The following is a 19,218-nucleotide window of genomic DNA, read 5'->3' as shown; positions in this document are numbered from 1 at the left end:
GAAGTTGCTAGTTAGTGCTTCATCTGGGGAAAAACAAGAGTCCAAAATCGGCTAAGTTTTCCTTCATGTTTGTGGTTTTTGTTGATGGTGTTTTTAATAAAATGGGAACTTTTTTTTGCTTTTCAACTCACGTTTTTCTAGTTGCTTAGGGTTTGTCTTCTCTTAGGGCTGCCGTGTGTCTAGAATTTTCCAGACATTCGTCTGTTGCAAATGGTGTCAGGGCAGAATTTTTGAAAAGCGGCTATAATGTCTGGGGAAATCCAGGCGTATGGAAGCCCATATTGGAAGTGTCAATTTTTTGGTGATTTCCCTTAAAAAATGGGTTTTTTAAAACTTCCCCCTTTTTGTGTGTGGAGATTTTGCAAAAAAAAAAAAAAAAAAAAAAGCAACACCCAAAACTTTGGACACCCCCCCCCAAAAAAAAAATTCTTTTTGAAATATGGCAACCGTACCTTCTCTTCGCAAAACATGCTAGTCTTTAAATATATATGTGACCTTGCAGAAAGAACAGGCATCTCTGCTTTTGGATTCCCTGACTGCCATCTGGTGGTCGTCCTTTGGTATCTATTCAGTCCGAGTTTGAACTATAAACCTCAATAATAAAACAAACAGACATTCTTTATTACGGTCCAAAGACCCGCAAAACAATTTCGGAAGCAAAGTAGAGCAAAAATGTGGAAGAGACATTACTAGGCAGACACAGTGTTTTTATAAAAATGGATAATCATCAAGCTGCGAAACTTCGGGGCATGTTGCCGTTAACCATTTCAGACCTGAGGCTACCTCAGTGGGGCCCACTTTTATTTATTTTTACTTTTTTACTAAATTGCCCATTCCTCGTTTTCATTTTTTCTCCTTTGTCCAGCCTTCATTTATCTCTTAAAGGCTTAGGAGGCCTTCTTGGGAAAAACAAAAAAAAGGGTGACTTTTCAGGAGTTCAGCCATGGCAAAGCTGGGCCCATTAGATTAGCCCCATAACCTGATCAGTTGGGTGTTTACCGTTCTTATAAGAATCCAAAATCAATTGGGCTGATCATGTACGCTTAAAATTAGTGGTAAGCCAGATCCTCACTCACTACCACCACTCACCACCACCACCCCCAATCTCTGCCAGCACAGGGCAAGACGTCAGTAATCCACCTTGAAGGGAAAATGGGATAGAAATTCAATAAAAGATAATAATAATAATAATAATAATAATAATAATAATAATAATAATGCATAGTGTTCTCAATATCTTGGGTGCTTTATTATTATTATCATTATCATTATTATCATTATTTATTAAATTTATATACCACCCTTCATCCGAGGATAACAAGGCGGTTTACAACAGTGTAAAAGGTAAAGGTAAAGGTACCCCTGCCCGTACGGGCTAGTCTTGACAGACTCTAGGGTTGTGCGCTCATCTCACTCAAGAGGCCGGGGGCCAGCGCTGTCCGGAGACACTTCCAGGTCACGTGGCCAGCGTGACATCGCTGCTCTGGCGAGCCAGCGCAGCACACGGAACGCCGTTTGCCTTCCCGCTGGTAAGCGGTCCCTATTTATCTACTTGCACCCAGAGGTGCTTTCGAACTGCTAGGTTGGCAGGCGCTGGGGCCAAACGACGGGAGCGCACCCCACCGCGGGGATTCGAACCGCCAACCATGCGATCGGCAAGTCCTAGGCGCTGAGGTTTTATCCACAGCGCCACCCGCGTCCCCTTTACAACAGTGTAGTAGCAGGTTATTAGTAGTAGTACTAGCATTCAAGATATTTATATATCACTTACAATTAGCATTTCTGTTTCTGCTCATAATTCTAGTAGCCAATTTATTATTATTATTATTATTATTAGCCCTAGCACTTATGTTTGCTAGACTTGTGTCCTGTGAGATACTTTACATGCGCCAGACCTGCCTGCGTTTTAATTGCCGCAGCCGCTGTTTGAAAAAAGAGCAGGCAACAGAGCAATTAACATTTTGTTGATTTCTTTTTTTCTTTCTTTTTTGTCTCATTGGCTCATTAGCGGCATTGATTGACCTTTTTGTCTCTTCAAAATTCCATGGCGCGTTTTTAAAAAAAGAAAAGACACGAAACAGAAAACGGCGACAGACAATTAGCCATATATTACGCAAAAAGTAGCGAGTACGGCAGGGGGGGAAATAATTAAGATGATTTTGAAATTAAGAAAATGGGTTTAAGGAGTGAAGCAGGTGCTTAATGGGAGCCAGAACAGCTGTGCTTTGCAAGGATCTGCTGCTGAAGGTACTTCAAGGAAGGGTTTGACGGCGCCACACACAGCTGGAAGAACCATTGCAATAATGAAATAAAAATCCCTTCCGCAAATGGGGCAGCTGGATTGATGGTGCCTAAGAAGTCGGTGTATGTATGCGCCCACGTCTTTGGTTCGGTTTGGGATCTGTTGCGATATGTCCAAAAGGAGTATTTGAATCAGCACGTCTACTGGTATAGCGCATAGCTGTCAACCGTCCCTTATTTGGTGGGAAACTCCCTTATCCCAGCGCCATGTCCCACTGCTGTCCCTTATTAATGATATCCCTTAAATTTCCCGGGTTTCAAAGGAAGCAGCTCCTCTCCCTCCCTCCCTCCCTGCCGGCCAGGGAGGAGGGAGGCTCCAACTGTGTTGCTTGGCTGTGTTGCTCACCCAATAAGGAGTCTAAGAACGACTGGGGGGTGGAGCTTGCATGCCTTGTGCCAATCAAATCGGCCGCGTTGCCTGGGGACTCGCCTTTGCTCAGTGCTTCCCAGCAGAGAGGTGATGGTGGTTTTCCTTGCTGCATCCCCTTTGCCAGGTTGCTGCGCTGTAGGAACCACCGCTTGAGGCTTCGTTTGGCTGCTGGTTGACTAAAATCCCTTATTTTGGCTGCTGATCCCTTATTTTTGAGGCTGCTGGTCCCTTTTTTTTAAACTGTAAGTTGACAGCTATGGTATAGCGTCAGCAGGAAATTGCTCTTTCAGTGCTGGAATAGGGACTGGGGTAGATGGTTGCTGGTCATGTTCTTCTCCCACACGATCCTTTTCATTGGGGCAGTATGTCAGTTTGCATTTCTTAGTGCAGAAAGCATTGATCTGATGTGTTGAGTTCTTTCCTATTCTAATTAATTCCAGAGGGTTCCGGAAGCTTCTGGAAGCTTCTCTGTGTAAAAGAAACAAGCAGAAGGTTCATGATGTTTGGGTTATTCGCAGTGCCAGATTTACGTATAAGCTAAACAAGCTGTTATCTGAGGTTCTCACCCTGGGCCAGCAGGGGGATACTGTAGATAGTTATGTAAATAAGGGATCGAAAGTGACGTTCAGTGATTGGATAGTTTTAGAAAGTTGATACAGTTACGTTGTACTGGAGCTCTATATAAGCAGGCTGACTGAACCCTTCAGTTCAGTTCTGTCCTGGCCTGTGAATAAACAAGAGCTGTTTGAAGAATCACTGTGTCATCTGATATGTTCACCCACAACTTAACACAAGCTATAGCCTAGGGCCCCGCAGCAAAACTTTGGCACCAGTTTTGAGGGGGTCTCAGATGTGGGGGTTTGTCGTTAATGAAGCTTGCCCATGTTAAGCCTGTAAGCAAGGACTAAGGGCAACAGCACACTCGCCACTTGTTCCCACAGCAACTGGCATTCAGAGGCATGTCAGTGGTCTTGCCGGTCCTCCTCCCTGCTGTTTGGATGGCAATTCAGGAGTTGCCAACATGGTGCCCGTGGTCACTTCTTCACCCACAGAGGCCTTTCCTGGAATGCACAGGCTTCTCTCCCCAGCTGGCCATGAGAAATTCACCTGAAAACATCCTTCTCTTGCAGCCAGTATGATAGGTTGTGGTGTATGTCAACAGTTTTGCCAGCTTGTGTATGCGCCTATGAGCCCATGAAATGTTAGCACCCCCTGTAGGCAATATGTATTGTTGTTGTTGTTGTTGTTGTTTAGTCGTTTAGTTGTGTCCGACTCCTCATGACCCCATGGACCAGAGCACGCCAGGCACTCCTGTCTTCCACTGCCTCCCACAGTTTGGTCAAACTCATGCTGGTAGCTTCGAGAACACTGTCCAACCATCTCGTCCTCTGTCGTCCCCTTCTCCTTGTGCCCTCCATCTTTCCCAAGGGTCTTTTCCAGGGAGTCTTCTCTTCTCATGAGGTGGCCAAAGTATTGGAGCCTCAGCTTCAGGATCTGTCCTTCCAGTGAGCACTCAGGGCTGATTTCCTTCAGAATGGATAGGTTTGATCTTCTTGCAGTCCATGGGCCTCTCATGTGTCTCCTCCAGCACCGTAATTCAAAAGCATCAATTCTTTGGCGATCAGCCTTCTTTATGGTCCAGCTCTCACTTCCATACGTGAGAACCAGTACAGTAATATGTATCACAGCAATATGTATTACTTTGACTTCCAAGGTATGACTGTATTTTGAAGTAAACAGAATCCGTTCCGGAAGTCCATTCAACTTCCAAAACGTTTGGAAACCAAAGTGAAGTGCGGCATCCTATTGGCTGCAGGAACCTCCCTCAGCCAATCAGAAGCCGCTGAAGCCCAGTCGGACGTTCAGCTTCCAAAAGAACGCTCAAAAACCAGAACACTCACTTCCGGGTTTCAATCGTTTGGGAGCCAATTTGTTTGGGAGCCAAGGCGTTTGAGATCCAAGATACAACTGTATGGCAAGCCAGTCCTCCTGATCCTAATTGTCAGGGGACTGCCATCGGAACAGGGGAGGGAGGCCGGGGGGCCGTTGGGATACAGAGAGCCTCCGAAACTCCTGAGGAGCAGCTCCTCTTCCAACGGTGAGAAAAGCCACACCTCCAGTGGAGAAGAGAGGGAAGGGGCCAACCAAACGAGGAAAGGCTTGAAGATGCTGCTGAGAGCCCCAGCGCCTCACCTAGCCAGGCTGGCCAGGAGGGACGCATGCCACTTCTGTCGCCCAGCTTGCCCATAGGGGTGAAACGCAAGGAGGGGAGGAGGAGGCTTGGGGTGCCAATGTTCTTATGTTGGGGGAGAAGCCGGAAGGGGCCACTCCCGAATTCTGCAAGTGACTGAGACAGACATGAACTTTGTAGATCTGCACTGTAAATACAGTGGTGCCTCGCAAGACGAAATTAATTCGTTCCGCAAGTTTTTTCTTCTTGCGAGTTTTCGTCTTGCGAAGCACGGTTTCCCATAGGAATGCATTGAAAATCAATCAATGCGTTCCTATGGAGACCGTCCGGGGACAGAGGGGAAGCGCCGCGCGCCTTCCCCTCTGTCCCCGGACCTGTTTTAAAGCAAGGGAAGGGGCAGCGGGGAGAATTGCTTCTCCCCGTTGCCGCCCCTTGGTTCAAAAGGGGTCCGGGGAGAGAGGGGAAGCGCAGCGCGTTTTGCGTTTTGCGAAGCAAGCCCATAGGGAAATGCGTCTTGCGAAGCGGCTAAGAAAACGAAAAACTCCTTCGTCTAGCGAGTTTTTTTGTCTTCCGAGGCGTTCGTCTTGCAGGGTACCACTGTAGTTTGCACAATAAAACCAGTAAAAGACAGGTCGGAGTCCTCATAAGCAACCACCACCAGCATCTGACACTAATGATGAGCCAAGGGGCCAAGGACATCTGCCCTGAAGTCCTTCTCTGGTGTTGCCACTGCTCCTTAAGAACCCCTCCCTTCCTTTAGATTTGCATGGAGCAACCACATGACTGATGCCTGCGCTGGGTCTACTTTATCCTGCGGGGTATTAATTCAGCGGCTTCCTCACTCTGCTTCTTACAAGTGTCTCTGTCTATTTAGACTGCGAGCCTGCAGGCCCAGTACCCTTGTTTGTATGCCATGCTCTTTTTTTAAAGTGTTTTGTCATGCCCACCCCACCCCACCCCCCCACCCCGCACTTCATTCAACACCTTGTTGGTGTCGCCGGCTGGTTTGTTTTCTGCACCTCCCTCGGGCACCGAAGAAACAATAAACGTTGCTATCAAAATCTTACACCGCAGAAATCTAGCAAAGTGTGCCTAAAAACATCGTTATATTGTTTAGGCAAGCCGACCCAGACATGGAATTTTAATATGGGATTTTATTATGTCTGTCTGTTTTACGACGCCTGACTTTATCCTTTTTTCGATGAATGTTTTAAGTCCCTTTGCTTTTAAGGTTTGATTTTTATCGGGATTATTAAAATGAATATTTTGTGCTGTCTTACAGAAACCACTTAGAACCGGGGGGGGGGGGGGGGCATCTCAGACCCTCAGGTCTATCTAGCCCCACCAGTCCTCCCTATTTATACTGTGGGGCCATTTGGGGCAAGTTAGAGTCACCTGCCCTGCACCCAGACTCCCCAAGTGCCTCTATTTTCCAAGGACATCCGTGATTTGGAGAAGCCGTCCCAGGTTTCTTATTTGATCCTGGAATGTCCCGCTTTACCTTAGGATGGCCCTATTTTCATTGGAGAAATGTTGGAGGTTATGGAGTTATCCGCCGGGACGCGGGTGGCGCTGTGGGTAAAAGCCTCAGCGCCTAGGGCTTACCGATCGAAAGGTCGGCGGTTCGAATCCCCGTGGCGGGGTGCGCTCCCATTGCTCGGTCCCAGCGCTTGCCAACCTAGCAGTTCGAAAGCACCTCCGAGTGCAAGTAGATAAATAGGGACTGCTTACTAGTGGGAAGGTAAACGGCGTTTCCGTGTGCGGCTCTGGCTCGCCAGAGCAGCGATGTCACGCTGGCCACGTGACCCGGAAGTGTCTCCGGACAGCGCTGGCCCCCGGACACTTGAGTGAGATGGGCGCACAACCCTAGAGTCTGTCAAGACTGGCCCGTACGGGCAGGGGTACCTTTACCTTTACCTTTACCTTTATGGAGTAATCTGACCCTCCGAGCCGTCTGAAGGCAATCCTGTATAGGGAAGTTTTTTTAAAATGTTTAATATTTTATTATGTTTTTATATATGTTGGAAGCTGCCCAGGGTGGCTGGGGCAACCCACTAAGATGTGTGGGGTATAAATAGTAAAAATATCATTATGGAATGGGATGTCCCTATTTTCATGAATCATGGGTAGGCAAGCTAAGGCCCAGTGTCCAGATGCGGCCCAATCGCCTTCTAAATCCGGCCCGCGGACGGTCCAGGAATCAGCGTGTTTTTACATGAGTAGAATGTGTCCTTTGGTAATCCTCATAGAACTCTAGCCCAATGGTTGCCATTAATTTGAATGGATTTTAGAATACTGTGTTACTTTTATTGTTGTTAGCTGCTCTGAGCCCAGCTTCGGCTGGGGAGGGTGGGATATAATTATTATTATTATTATTATTATTATTATTATTATCATCATCATCATCATCATTATTAAAATGCATCTCTGGGTTATTTGTGGGGCCTGCCTGGTGTTTTTACATAAGTAGAATATGTTCTTTTATTTAAAATGCATCTCTGGGTTATTTGTGGGGCATAGGAATTCGTTCATTTCTTCCCAAAAAATATAGTCCAGCCCCCCCCCCCCAAGGTCTGAGGGAAAGTAGCCCGCCCCCCTGCTGAAAAAGTTTGCTGACCCCTGATTATTAGGAAAAAGTAATAATAATACATTTGTTAGCCTTTCAGATACTAGACAGTCACATCCACATCACATACTTAAATCATATAAAAGAATTGTTGGAACTGTGGCTTATTAAGGGTCCTGGGAATTGTTTTTCTGTCAGGGGTGAACTACAGTTCCCAGGAATCTTTGGGGCTTCACATGTGCTTAAAACATCTGGTGTGGATTTGACACAAAACCCTTTTGTTGTCTTCGAGGAAACTGGCCTCCCTCTCTTTAAGGTAAAGGGACCCCTGACTGTTAGGTCCAGTCATGGACGACTGGGGTTGCGGTGCTCATCTCGCTTTATTGGCCGAGGGAGCCGGCATACAGCTTCCGGGTCATGTGCCCAGCATGACTAAGCTGCTTCTGGCGAACCAGAGCAGCGCACCGAAACGCCGTTTACCTTCCCGCTGGAGCCGTACCTATTTATCTACTTGCACTTTGACGTGCTTTTGAACTGCTAGGTTGGCAGGAGCAGGGACTGAGCAATGGGAGCTCACCCCGTCGTGGGGATTCGAACCGCCGACCTTCTGATCAGCAAGTCCTAGGCTCTGTGGTTTAACCCATCCCTCGCTTTAGCAGCCTTACAAATCTAAATGTGGGTTTTTCCGCCTTCTCTGCTTTTAGGTTTTGAGTTGCTCTACCAGCCCGAAGTGGTGAGGCTTTATCTGTCGATTCTCACCGAAAGCCAGAACTTCAACACTCTGGAAGCGGCAGCGGGAGCGTTGCAGAACCTCAGTGCCGGAAACTGGACAGTGAGTGATGTGTGTTCTTCTTCTACCCTTACTGCCATTTAAGTATTTTACGGTGAGAGGCATTATACCCGCTTAGGTTTCATCTTGTTGCCCAAGTTTGCTTTGGAAAGATGATCTGGCCTCCCCCCCCCCCCCACCTCCAGGTTTCCTGTGAGGCTCATTTATGCCTCAAGTGGAGAACCTTTTTGACAGTGATCAATATTCACGGTTGTTGTTTTTCAGTCTGCAACTGATACATAATTGATTACTGTCTCCCCCACCCCCCTTTAAATGATGTTTCTTTTGCACTGAAATGAATGGAGTGTAAATAATTATGTCATTAATTCAGTTAAATCAATTAACTTACATAAATCATGTGCATAGTTATGTAAATTACATGAAATAGAGGACAAATGGCATAGTATTTGATGGAAACCGAAATGCAGTGCAATTAAAACAGCGCTGATTATGACGAAGCCAGGCTGGAATGGATCCATCCAGTGTTTCTCAGACTTGGCTGTTGTTGGACTACAACTCCCATCATCCCTGATCACTGGTCCTTCTAGCTAGGGGTGATGGGAGTTGTAGTCCAACAACAGCCAGAGACCCAGGTTTGAGAAACACTGCATTAGATTGACCTTCTTATAATGCAAAATCTAATTTTTTTTATTAAAAAATGTCTATAGAAACATGGGTCTTTGACTTGAAGCCCCTCTAAATTTTTTGAGTGTCCCCTTGCCCCATTTCTTCCTGGTCAGTGGTCCACGTATATCCGGGCGACAGTGCGGAAGGAGAGAGGCCTTCCGGTTCTCGTGGAGCTCCTCCAGTCCGATTCTGACAAAGTGGTGAGAGCCGTGTCCATCGCTCTGAGGAACCTCTCCATGGATCGCCGCAATAAGGATCTCATAGGTATGTTCCAAATGCTTCCTAATAATAATAATAATAATTTTTATTTATACCCCGCCCTCCCCAGCCAAGGCCAGGCTCAGGGGGGCTAACAAGCAATAATAAGAACAAATTGAATGAATACAACTTAAAAACAAGATTAAAATACAACATTAAAATCTTGAAACATTAAAATATTAAAATGCAGCCTCATCGCAGGAGAAGGAAAGGAAAAAAGAAAGACGGGGAGGGAATCAAATTGGCTCCAAGCCAAAGACTAGGCGGAACAACTCTAACTCCCCAAGCTGCGAATGTCTGCCCCGCGCGAGGGGCGCTCTGCTTAAGAGCGCCCCTTGCGCGGGGCAGCATGCTGCTATCCGCAGCCTAGGCAGCCCTCCAGGAACTCTTCTGAAGGCTGGCGGGGGAGAAGGGCTTTTCTTCCCACCGCCAGCCTTCAGAACAGCCTTCTGAATGTTGGCGGTGGGGAGGAAAACCTTCCTCCCACCGCAAGTCTTCAAAACAGGTCCGGGAACAGAGGAGAAGGTGCGCTGCGCTTCCCCGCTGTCCCAGGAGATTTCCCTATGGGCTTTCGTCTTGCGAAGCAAGACCATAGGGAAATTCGTCTTGCGAAGCCTCTAAAAATCGGAAAACCCTTTCGTCTTGCGGGTTTTTCGTTTAGCGAGGCATTCGTCTTGCGGGGCACCACTGTATTACGATAAACTGCTGTTTGCCCATTCCCACTTCTTACTGAATGCATTACATCCATTAACACCAACAGTCCAGTAATTTTATATCCACGGCCTCAAGTAGTAAAACTGAGAAGCAGCTTAGGCAGCCTTTCTCAACCTGTGGGTCCCCAGATGTTGTTGAACTACAACTCCCATCACCCTAGCTAGCAAGGCCAGAGCTGAAGGATGATGGGAGTTGTAGTCCAACAACATCTGGGGAGCCACAGGTTGAGAACCGCTGGCTTAGAGCATGGGTAGGCAACCTAAGGCCCGAGGACCGGATCCGGCCCAATCGCCTTCTCAATCCGGCCCGTGGACGGTCTGGGAATCAGTGTGTTTTTACATGAGTAGAATGTGTCCTTTTATTTAAAATGCATCTCTGGGTTATTTGTGGGGCATAGGAATTCATTCACACACCCCCAAAAAATAGTCTGGCCCCGCACAAGGTCTGAGAGACAGTGGACCGGCCCCCTGCTGAAAAAGTTTGCTGACCCCTGGCTTAGAGTTTCATCCTGCTGAACGGCAAAAGAATCGCATTGGGGGATACTAAGCCTTAGTCTCCTGAAAGCATTCGCAATACTATTAACATGAAGGATATGCACACCTTGTTCGGGGGTTGAGCTGAGAATATGCAAGGCAGCGCTCTTGGTGACCCTGTGGGTCTCTTCCGAGGACATCTTGAGAGTAAACTGTTTATATATTGGCATTAAAGCACGGCCTAAGCAACTGTTCCCCTGTGCCCGTATGATGAAAGCTGCAAAGGGTAATATATGATAGCAATGAAATCTGCAGCGAAGGATGCAAACCCCTGTGCTTTTTCCTGATGACCACAACTTTTCTTTTGCAGAATGTGCTCGCTTTGGGCAATGAGTCTTCAGAAAACTTTCGAGCAAGGATCTGAAACTTGTAGAAAGGCTCACAAAGATCTATTGATAGCCCCAAATTACAAAGAGGAGCCTTAGGGCTAATCAGAAATGGCATTAATGTTTATTTAATCTCTTGTCTTCCTCGTTTGTAAATAGTGTGGATAAAAATAAATGATTTTTTTTAATTAGATTTTTTAATTTAAATAAAAACAATTATTTAAATCATTTTTTTAATTTGAATCAGATTTTTTAAATGAAATGCTTTTGGAGGAAAAATATTTCTAAAGATAGTTTTCTATTTAAGTTAAATTATAGTCCAAAGGCTATTCATCAGGAAATAAGGATTTGTTTTAAGTTTTTCATGTGTGTTAAAACTCACTCTGTGGTTTTTTTTAATCGTTTAACCACATCAGCTAACAAACATGGATACATATGCTATAATGCTATTGTTGTAGTTAAATAAATTGTTTAAATTGTTATTAAGGAAATGATAATTTTTCTCCTTCCAATAAAGTACAGCAGAAAAGTTGTCCAAATATAAACAATAATTTCATAATTATCTGTCTATGTATTTCTAATAGTATAACCAAATCAGTAATTTTTGATATAACTGTAAAAACTACTCTGAAAACTTATTATTCCAAAAATGAAACCTTCATCTGGTTGTAAATATTAAGATTATACTAGCAAGAATGAGTCTTTCTATACTGACTAGTGATTTAAATTGATTTGATTTAAATCAAATCCACCCTGTTTGTAAATATATGGTCTAATTTTATATCGAAAGAGGAATGTGTGTTCCCACAGGAGCATAGAGAGCTGTCCTGTACTGATCCAGACCATCTTGCTCAGGCAGAGGCAAACTCCGGCCCTCCAGATGTTTGGGACTACAATTCCCATCATCCCCAGCTAACAGAACCGGTGGTCAAGGATAATGGGAATTGTAGTCCCAAACATCTGGAGGGCCGGAGTTTGCCTATGCCTGATCTAGCTCATAAAATCATAGAATTGTGGAGCTGGAAGGAACTCAGAAGGTCATCTAAAACATTTAGATGCTAAAAGCATTTTTTGTTTCGACAAGTCTACCCAGATACGTGTTTTCTTTAATCTGTTTATTTCTGGTTTTCATCTTTTTTGGGGTGGTTTTCAATAGCTGCTTTTAACTGTTTATATAGATAACTTGTGGGGACGCAGGTGGCGCTGTGGGTTAAAGCCTCAGCACCTAGGACTTGCCGATCGAAAGGTCGGCGGTTCGAATCCCTGCGGCGGGGTGCGCTCCCGTTGCTTGGTCCCAGCGCCTGCCAACCTAGCAGTTCGAAAGCACCTTCGGGTGCAAGTAGATAAATAGGGACCGCTTACTAGCGGGAAGGTAAATGGCGTTCCGTGTGCTGCGCTGGCTCGCCAGATGCAGCTTGTCACGCTGGCCACGTGACCCGGAAGTGTCTCCGGACAGCGCTGGCCCTCGGCCTCTTGAGTGAGATGGGCGCACAACCCTAGAGTCTGTCAAGACTGGCCCGTACGGGCAGGGGTACCTTTACCTTTTTATAGATAACTTGTATTGTTTTATTGATTTTTGTGACAAGACCTTATACAATCAAGCACTGCATATGTTTTATAAAACAAAATAGACGGAATAATACAAAGCATGAACTCCCGGCTGAGTCGTAACCCTGTTCTTTTCCTTGAATTGAACGATCGAGTTGAACTAACGAGAGCCCTTTCTGTTCCTCAGGTAGTTATGCCATGGGGGAGCTAGTGAGAAATTTACCCAGCAAGCAACAGAGGTCTTCGAAAAACCTGGAGGAGGACACCGTGGTTGCAGTCCTGAATACCATCCATGAAATCATTACCGACAGCGTGGAAAATGCCAGGTCCCTGATCCAAACGCAAGGCATTCAGAAGCTGGTCGCTATCAGCAAATCGAGGTTAGTTTTTCTCTGGATCATTTCAAAGGATCCTTCCTGTCGCCTGCTACCTTGCTCCTTTTCATCTGGCAGCGCCGGGTTTGGAACATGCATGCAAACAGGAGAGGGTAGCTCAGTTTGGAAAGAGGCCCTCAGATAATGAGTATTTATAATAATAAATAATAATAATTTTTTATTTATACCCCGCCCTTCCCACTTCAGAAAACCAGGCTCAAAGCAGCTAACAACAAATTTAAAACACTTAATTGATGCAACAAAAAACAGCATAAAATACAGTATAAAACGTGAATAACAATAAATTCAGAATTAAAAAATCAATTTAGGGGGGAAATCCATCCCATAAACATTAGATGATCACCAGGGCTAGCTGGCTAAATTAGTCCTATTTGGGCCAGTGAGGAGACCAGGGGAGAATTAGCTGTGGGATCCCAGAGCGGGTAATCTTCATAAAAAGGGGAGGGGGAGGGAAGGAAGGAAGGGGAATAAAAGATCAAGCTAAGTTCAAATTGAAAGCTAGGCGGAATAGCTCTGTCTTACAGACCCTGCGGAAGGAAGTTAAATCCTGCAGGGCCCTGGTCTCATGGGACGGAGCATTCTACCAGGTCGAAGCCATCACTGAGAAGGCCCTAGCCTTGGTGGAAGATATTCTGACTTCCTTAGGGCCCAGGACCGCTAAACTATGATTATTCATGGACCTTAAGGTCCTCTGCGGGGCATACCAGGAGAGGCAGTCCCGTAAATACGAGGGCCCTAAGCCACAAAGGGTTTAGCGAGTTCAAATAGAGAATAATGGGAGTGCAAATCCTGTTTTTCCTCCCCAAGAATTCCAAATTCCTGATTGAAATAGAGTGCTGTGTCAGCTCCTGATTTCAGAGGGCCTTGGGTAAATAATAATAATAATAATAATAATAATAATAATAATAATAATAATAATCTATTATACCCCGCCCATCTGGCTGAGTTCCCTCAGCCACCCTGGGCGGCTCCCAACAGAATACCAACAACAATAATAAAAAAGCGATAAAATATCAAACATTTAAAACTTCCCTAAACAGGGCTGCCTTCAGATGTCTTCTAAAAGTCAGATAGTTGCTTATTTCCTTGACATCTGATGGGACAGCGTTCCACAGCGCAGGTGCCACTACTGAGAAGGGCCTCTACCTGGTTCCCTGTAACTTCACTTCTTGCAGGGAGGGAACCGCCAGAAGGCCCTTGGCTCTGGACCTCAGTGTCCGGGCTGAACGATGGGGGTGGAGACGCTCCTTCAGGCATACTGGGCCGAAACCTAGGAATCTGTCTTATACCAAGTCTGATCAATCTTTTATCTAGCTCATTCTTGTCTACATTGACTCGCTGGAGCTCTCCAGGGTTCAGAGAGGCGTTCCTTGCTGCTGTCCCTGGAGATGTTGCAGAGAGACCTCAAGGCCTTTTGCTTTCCAAGCAGATGTTCCACGTCCCTGCCTCTTGGCCCCCACCCCACGCCTGTTGCTACTGCCTGTTGGCTTCCTTCCACTTTGAACCCAGCCAACACCACCAATCAAAGAAAAAGAGGACAAGGCGGCACAGAGAGGTTATTTGCTCCTTGTCCTTGTGTTATTCTCTCCTCTGACGCCAGCTGTGCTGGAGACACCCGACATTTCACTTCTTTGGTCCATGTCCTGGGCATTGACGTTAGCTCAGACAGCATTTGCATTGAACATAGCTGTCAAGTGTCCCTTATTTGGCGGGACAGTCCCTTATCCCGGGGCCATGTCCTGCTGCTGTCCCTTATTGATGATGTCCCTTAAATAAGCTACTGAAGGTAATGGGGCCCTTTCTATGTCCAGCTGTGCTTTGTCAACAACAAATTGTTGCTGATTTTTTGTGTTGAATATATGCTATATGGTAATTTATGGACCTAATAGGTATCCAAAGCCATTTGCACGCAACAAAATATGTATTTTATCAAAGTAATTGTTGATCCCTTATTTTGGTTGCTGATCCCTTATTTTCGAGGCTGCTGGTCCCTTATTTTCAAATATGTAAGTTCACAGCTATGGCGTTGAACAAGGAGCATACTGGAGGACGTCTTTTGTGACTGTGTGTGTCTCTTGTCCTAGGATAAGCTAAAGAGGTCATGAAAAGCACAGGTCAAGTGGATAGGTTGCTAAGTCTGGGCTGATACTCTGGGCTGTTTGGGTTAGCGCACTGCTCAACCCCCCAAGACTCAGGAGCACCACTGGACTTGCCCAGGTGCCTGTTTGCTGAGCTAAGCATCAGCACTAATTGGTGTACAGTCGTACCTCATGTTACGTTTGCTTCAGGTTGCGCGTTTTCAGGTTGTGTCCCGCGGCGACCCGGAAGTATCGGAAAGGGTTACTTCCGGGTTTCGTGCTCGCGCATGCGCAGACCCATAAAATGACATCATGCACATGCACAGAAACGGCGAATCACGACCCGCAGACACGGGTTGCGTCCTTTTCATGTTGCGAACGGGCCTCCAGAACAGATTCCGTTCACAACCAGAGGTACCACTGTATTGGACTTAAATATATATTTGAGCTTTAAAGAACACTCCCTGTGCATCTGCAGGAACTGATTTTCTTTTCCAAGCCAGAGAAGGATTTTTCAGGGCTCTGATGCTCACCTCCTCTACAAGGGAAGAGTTAGGAGCATCATGCTGACCATCATATTCCTAAAGCAGGAAATGAAATAACTCTGGGACATCTGCGGCTTCCAACTTTTGCGTTTCATCTTTTGGTTGCGCAGCTGGAGCGCTTAATGCACATGCCGTAACTGCTTATCGTAAATCACCGCCCTTAATAGGTTGAGTTGACTTCAGAGACAAGATCAATAGAACGAAACGATCCGTCATCTCGGGACAGATTCCCTTGTTGCCTGCTCTATTCCTCGGCATCAGGCATGCATTTATCAGGCATCATCATTTAAGGAAATCCAGACATTTATTGGCAGAGTGGGAGACGTTTGTCCTTTCACAACATTCCATTATATGGATGGCAATGATAAGGCTGTTAACAATTGGATGTTCCAATGTGGAACGATCGTAAGGAGATGGGCAATAATCTCAAATAGCTCTCATTTGCACCACAACAGTGCTGGAGAGAAGCTGCCTCTTGATGGCGGGGCGGAAATATTTTTATTTTTGCATAGGCAAACTCGGCCCTCCATATGTTTTGGGACTACAACTCCCATCATCCCTAGCTAACAGGACAGGGGTGGTGGGAGTTGTAGTCCCAAAACGTCTGGAGAGCTGAACTTCCCTATGCTTGCAGTCTAACCTCTTTCATGCATTGTGGGTTTTTTGAGGGGGCATTTACTGAGACCTTTCACAGGTGCCATAGGAGGTCCTGGTGCAACTACACTTATTTGTCTTGAGTGGAACTGCCACCACCACCTTTCCCTTTTTGAGGCAGCTGGAAGGGAAGCACAATTAAGTATCGCAATGAAATAATTACTGTGAGTTTAAGCGTTTGGTCTGTTATTTTGGCCCCGAGACCATTCAGCTCCTCAAATTACTCCATAGGAGCACCTTGGTAGTGCATGGCCAACTTACAAAATGCAGAAAACCTCAAGCAAAAAACAAACAAGCAGATATATAATGACTAATTCAATACAGGAAGCAGAAATATAGGGACAGAGTTAAAGTATTAAGAAATAATGCCTGAAGTGTTAGCTTTGTCTTAGGCTATGTATTATCGGAAGCCAGGATCCTTAAAGATTATTTGCAGAAGCCACGATCCTTAAAACTTATTTGCAGAAATGTTGGTCAGAAGCTGCTTTCTCCTGGCTCACAATTCCAAGGCATGGCATGGATGCAAATATTTCTCAAACTCATCACAGGCAGACGCGAGTCAAAAAGGGCAAAGCCACATTCCAGAGCCTTAGCAAGGAAGACAAGTGAACTGTTAAATGGGAGAAGTTAAATTTATATTTAGGGTTTCATGAAAATCCAGGGGTTCAGGTGGGCGAAGCTGTTGCTACCTCTTCCTTACACCCCAGTTCCATCCAATCACGTTTGAGGCATTGCTAGTCATACAGTACCCCAGTTTTTTTTGCAGGCACCAGCAGTGTTGAAAGCAGGGCTGTGTGTGACCATCCTTAAAAGCGTCCCAAGCACAAATAATCATGCCTGAGCAATAAAAAGGATATTTGCAGGAACCCTAAGATAAATGTTCCATGTCATAAATATGGTCATGAGAACTGGCCCTTTGTAATAGTTTCAGCTTCAAGAGAACGGCTGACCGGTCCCTCCAGATGCTTGCATGCTTGCATTTGTTAATGACTTAAATTGTCAACAGGCTTCAATATCTGAATTTCTCTGACTTACGACGTTTGCTTCTTTGCCTGCCTTCTTCTCCCCTCCAAAACCAGCCAGTCTTCCAGGGAAACGAAAGCAGCCTCTCACGTCCTACAGATGACCTGGAGTTACAAAGAGCTACGGAGCGTTTTGCAGAAGGAAGGCTGGAACAAATCCCATTTCCAGGTGAAGGCGACCGCAGAGGTCTGCTCGAGAGCTGTTGGTGCAAATGTGGTTGGGAGGCGAAAAGCGAGCTTACTGGTTTGGGAAGGGAAAGCTCTATGGGATTAATGTGGGGGTAGTTAGAGGTTGCGAGTGGAGCAAGCAGGAACACAGCTCTAATAAATAACATTTGTGAAAGCAATGTGCTAGCCAAATAAAGCACCACACCGCTGCAAATTAAATGTTGTCATGGAATTCCACTCAATATTGATCCGGAGCAAAACTCCAATGTGTAGTTAGCAGAGTAAAAACTTAAACACGTTTCAGGATTCCCCCAAAAAACAGACTAGAGGCAATTAATATTTCATCCAGCAGAGCTTTACTGCTACTGAAGTACAAATGAGCATAGTGGTCACAAATCCAATTCAGGATTGGCACTGTCCATAAGAAATCCAGTTGCTCAGACTTAAATTTACAATAATTGACAATAAGACTTGGGACGCAGGTGGCGCTGTGGGTTAAACCATAGAACCTAGGACTTGCCAATCAGAAGGTCGGCGGTTCGAATCCCCGCGACGGGGTGAGCTCCCGTTGCTCGGTCCCTGCTCCTGCCAACCTAGCAGTTCGAAAGCACGTCAAAGTGCAAGTAGATAAATAGGTATCGCTCCGGCAGGAAGGTAAACGGCGTTTCCGTGCGCTGCTCTGGTTCGCCAGAAGCGGCTTAGTCATGCTGGCCACATGACCCGGAAGCTGTACGCCGGCTCCCTCGGCCAATAAAGCGAGATGAGCGCCGCAACCCCAGAGTCGGTCACGGTAGGACCTAATGGTCAGGGTCCTTTTACCTTTACCTTTACAATAAGATTTAACCAGGCGACTGACAAAAGTCATTGCAAGGCCATAGTTAAACCATGCAAGAAACGGGGTGGGTGGGCTGGGAGATCCCGCGAAATGGAGGCAAACAAGGAGGATGCTTCCCCGGCCGTGCCACGATTTAAACAGGTGTAGCCACCCCCCGGGCAAACCCGATTGGCTGGCCTGGGGCGTGAAACGTCCGGGGATCATGAAGACATGGGCAGAACTGCTCCAGGTTTGCTGCAAGGACCTGGATTCCCACCTGCAAAGCAGCCCCTCCTAAAGGGGGGAGCTGACTTCACCTGCTAGGAAAGTAATAGAGCAGCGTTGTCACACTTCCGTCCCCCCCATCCCAGTAAGACCATAAAGCACACAAGCTGGAAAAATGAGCTCTCAGCATGCCAACTTATTGCTGACTACCGCCGTACCAAAAATAGGAAGTAGGACGCAGATTGGTTTTGTTGCAATGAGCGTTTCATGATAACTTTCTGAAGCGGGTTTTGCTTTCCGCTCTGTTCCCTCCGAAGCTGCTGACTCTGGCGTTTTCTTTTCTTTCCAGTCTGCGTCTGCGACTCCTAAGGGATCCAAAGGCACCTCGTGCAAGTCTGGCTATGACGACAGCACCCTTCCTCTCGTGGATAAAAGTCAAGGTCTGTGCTCGTCCCAGAGGGGTCCGTCTTGAGCTCTTCTAAGCAGTCGTGTGAAAATGAGAAGATACTGGGGGTCAGGCTGGACGCGATGCCAAACATTCATTCTAACGTGTTTATTCAATCAATATATATTCCACCTTTCCTCCCAAGGAGCTCGAGCTGGCACAACGACCCTGCGGAGTAGGTTAGGCTGAGAGACTGGCCTCACTTAAACCAATAACATGCCACTTTAAACAGTCACGGCTCACCGCAAAGAATCCTGGGAATTTTGCCTGGCTCCTTCATTATACACCTTTAGGCACCAGGCAAAAATGTTCCTTTTTAGCCAAGCCTTTGGTTGATTTGATTGACATCGTATGTATGCCATTTTAAAATGTGGGGGGGGGGTTGGGGGGGTTATTGTGTTGCTGTTTTTATTTTGATTCTATATTTTGATTTTGTTCTGTGAACCGCCCTGAGACCTTCGGGTTTAGGGCAGTATGTAAATTCATTATTATTATTATTATTATTATTAGCCTCACGGAGCTACAATTTTCAGAGTGGTTTAATGGTCAGTCCCTCACCCCAGGGAACTCTGTGAGGAGACTGGGGCGGGGTGGGGGAGCTCCTAACTA

General features: G+C 46.1%; 1 protein-coding gene across 13 annotated transcripts in view; it reads left to right on the top strand.

The window, feature by feature from the left end:
- The window catches only part of ARVCF (ARVCF delta catenin family member), a 604,272-nt gene that overhangs the window by 557,144 nt on the left and 27,910 nt on the right, over positions 1-19,218 (top strand). For 9 of the 13 annotated variants that reach the window (XM_077920631.1, XM_077920630.1, XM_077920635.1 and 6 more), the window contains 5 exons: positions 8,133-8,269; positions 8,998-9,148; positions 12,451-12,643; positions 17,015-17,126; positions 18,514-18,604. In XM_077920631.1, coding sequence (XP_077776757.1) covers positions 8,133-8,269; positions 8,998-9,148; positions 12,451-12,643; positions 17,015-17,126; positions 18,514-18,604 — 684 coding nt within the window. The remainder of the gene's footprint in view (positions 1-8,132; positions 8,270-8,997; positions 9,149-12,450; positions 12,644-17,014; positions 17,127-18,513; positions 18,605-19,218) is intronic. The other 4 variants (XM_077920629.1, XM_028708953.2, XM_077920628.1 and 1 more) reach the window with 1 other exon arrangement.

The sequence above is a fragment of the Podarcis muralis genome, chromosome 16 (assembly GCF_964188315.1).
Source record: "Podarcis muralis chromosome 16, rPodMur119.hap1.1, whole genome shotgun sequence".
Classification (NCBI taxonomy): Eukaryota; Metazoa; Chordata; class Lepidosauria; order Squamata; family Lacertidae; genus Podarcis; species Podarcis muralis.
This window is presented reverse-complemented; position numbering and strand designations above follow the sequence as displayed.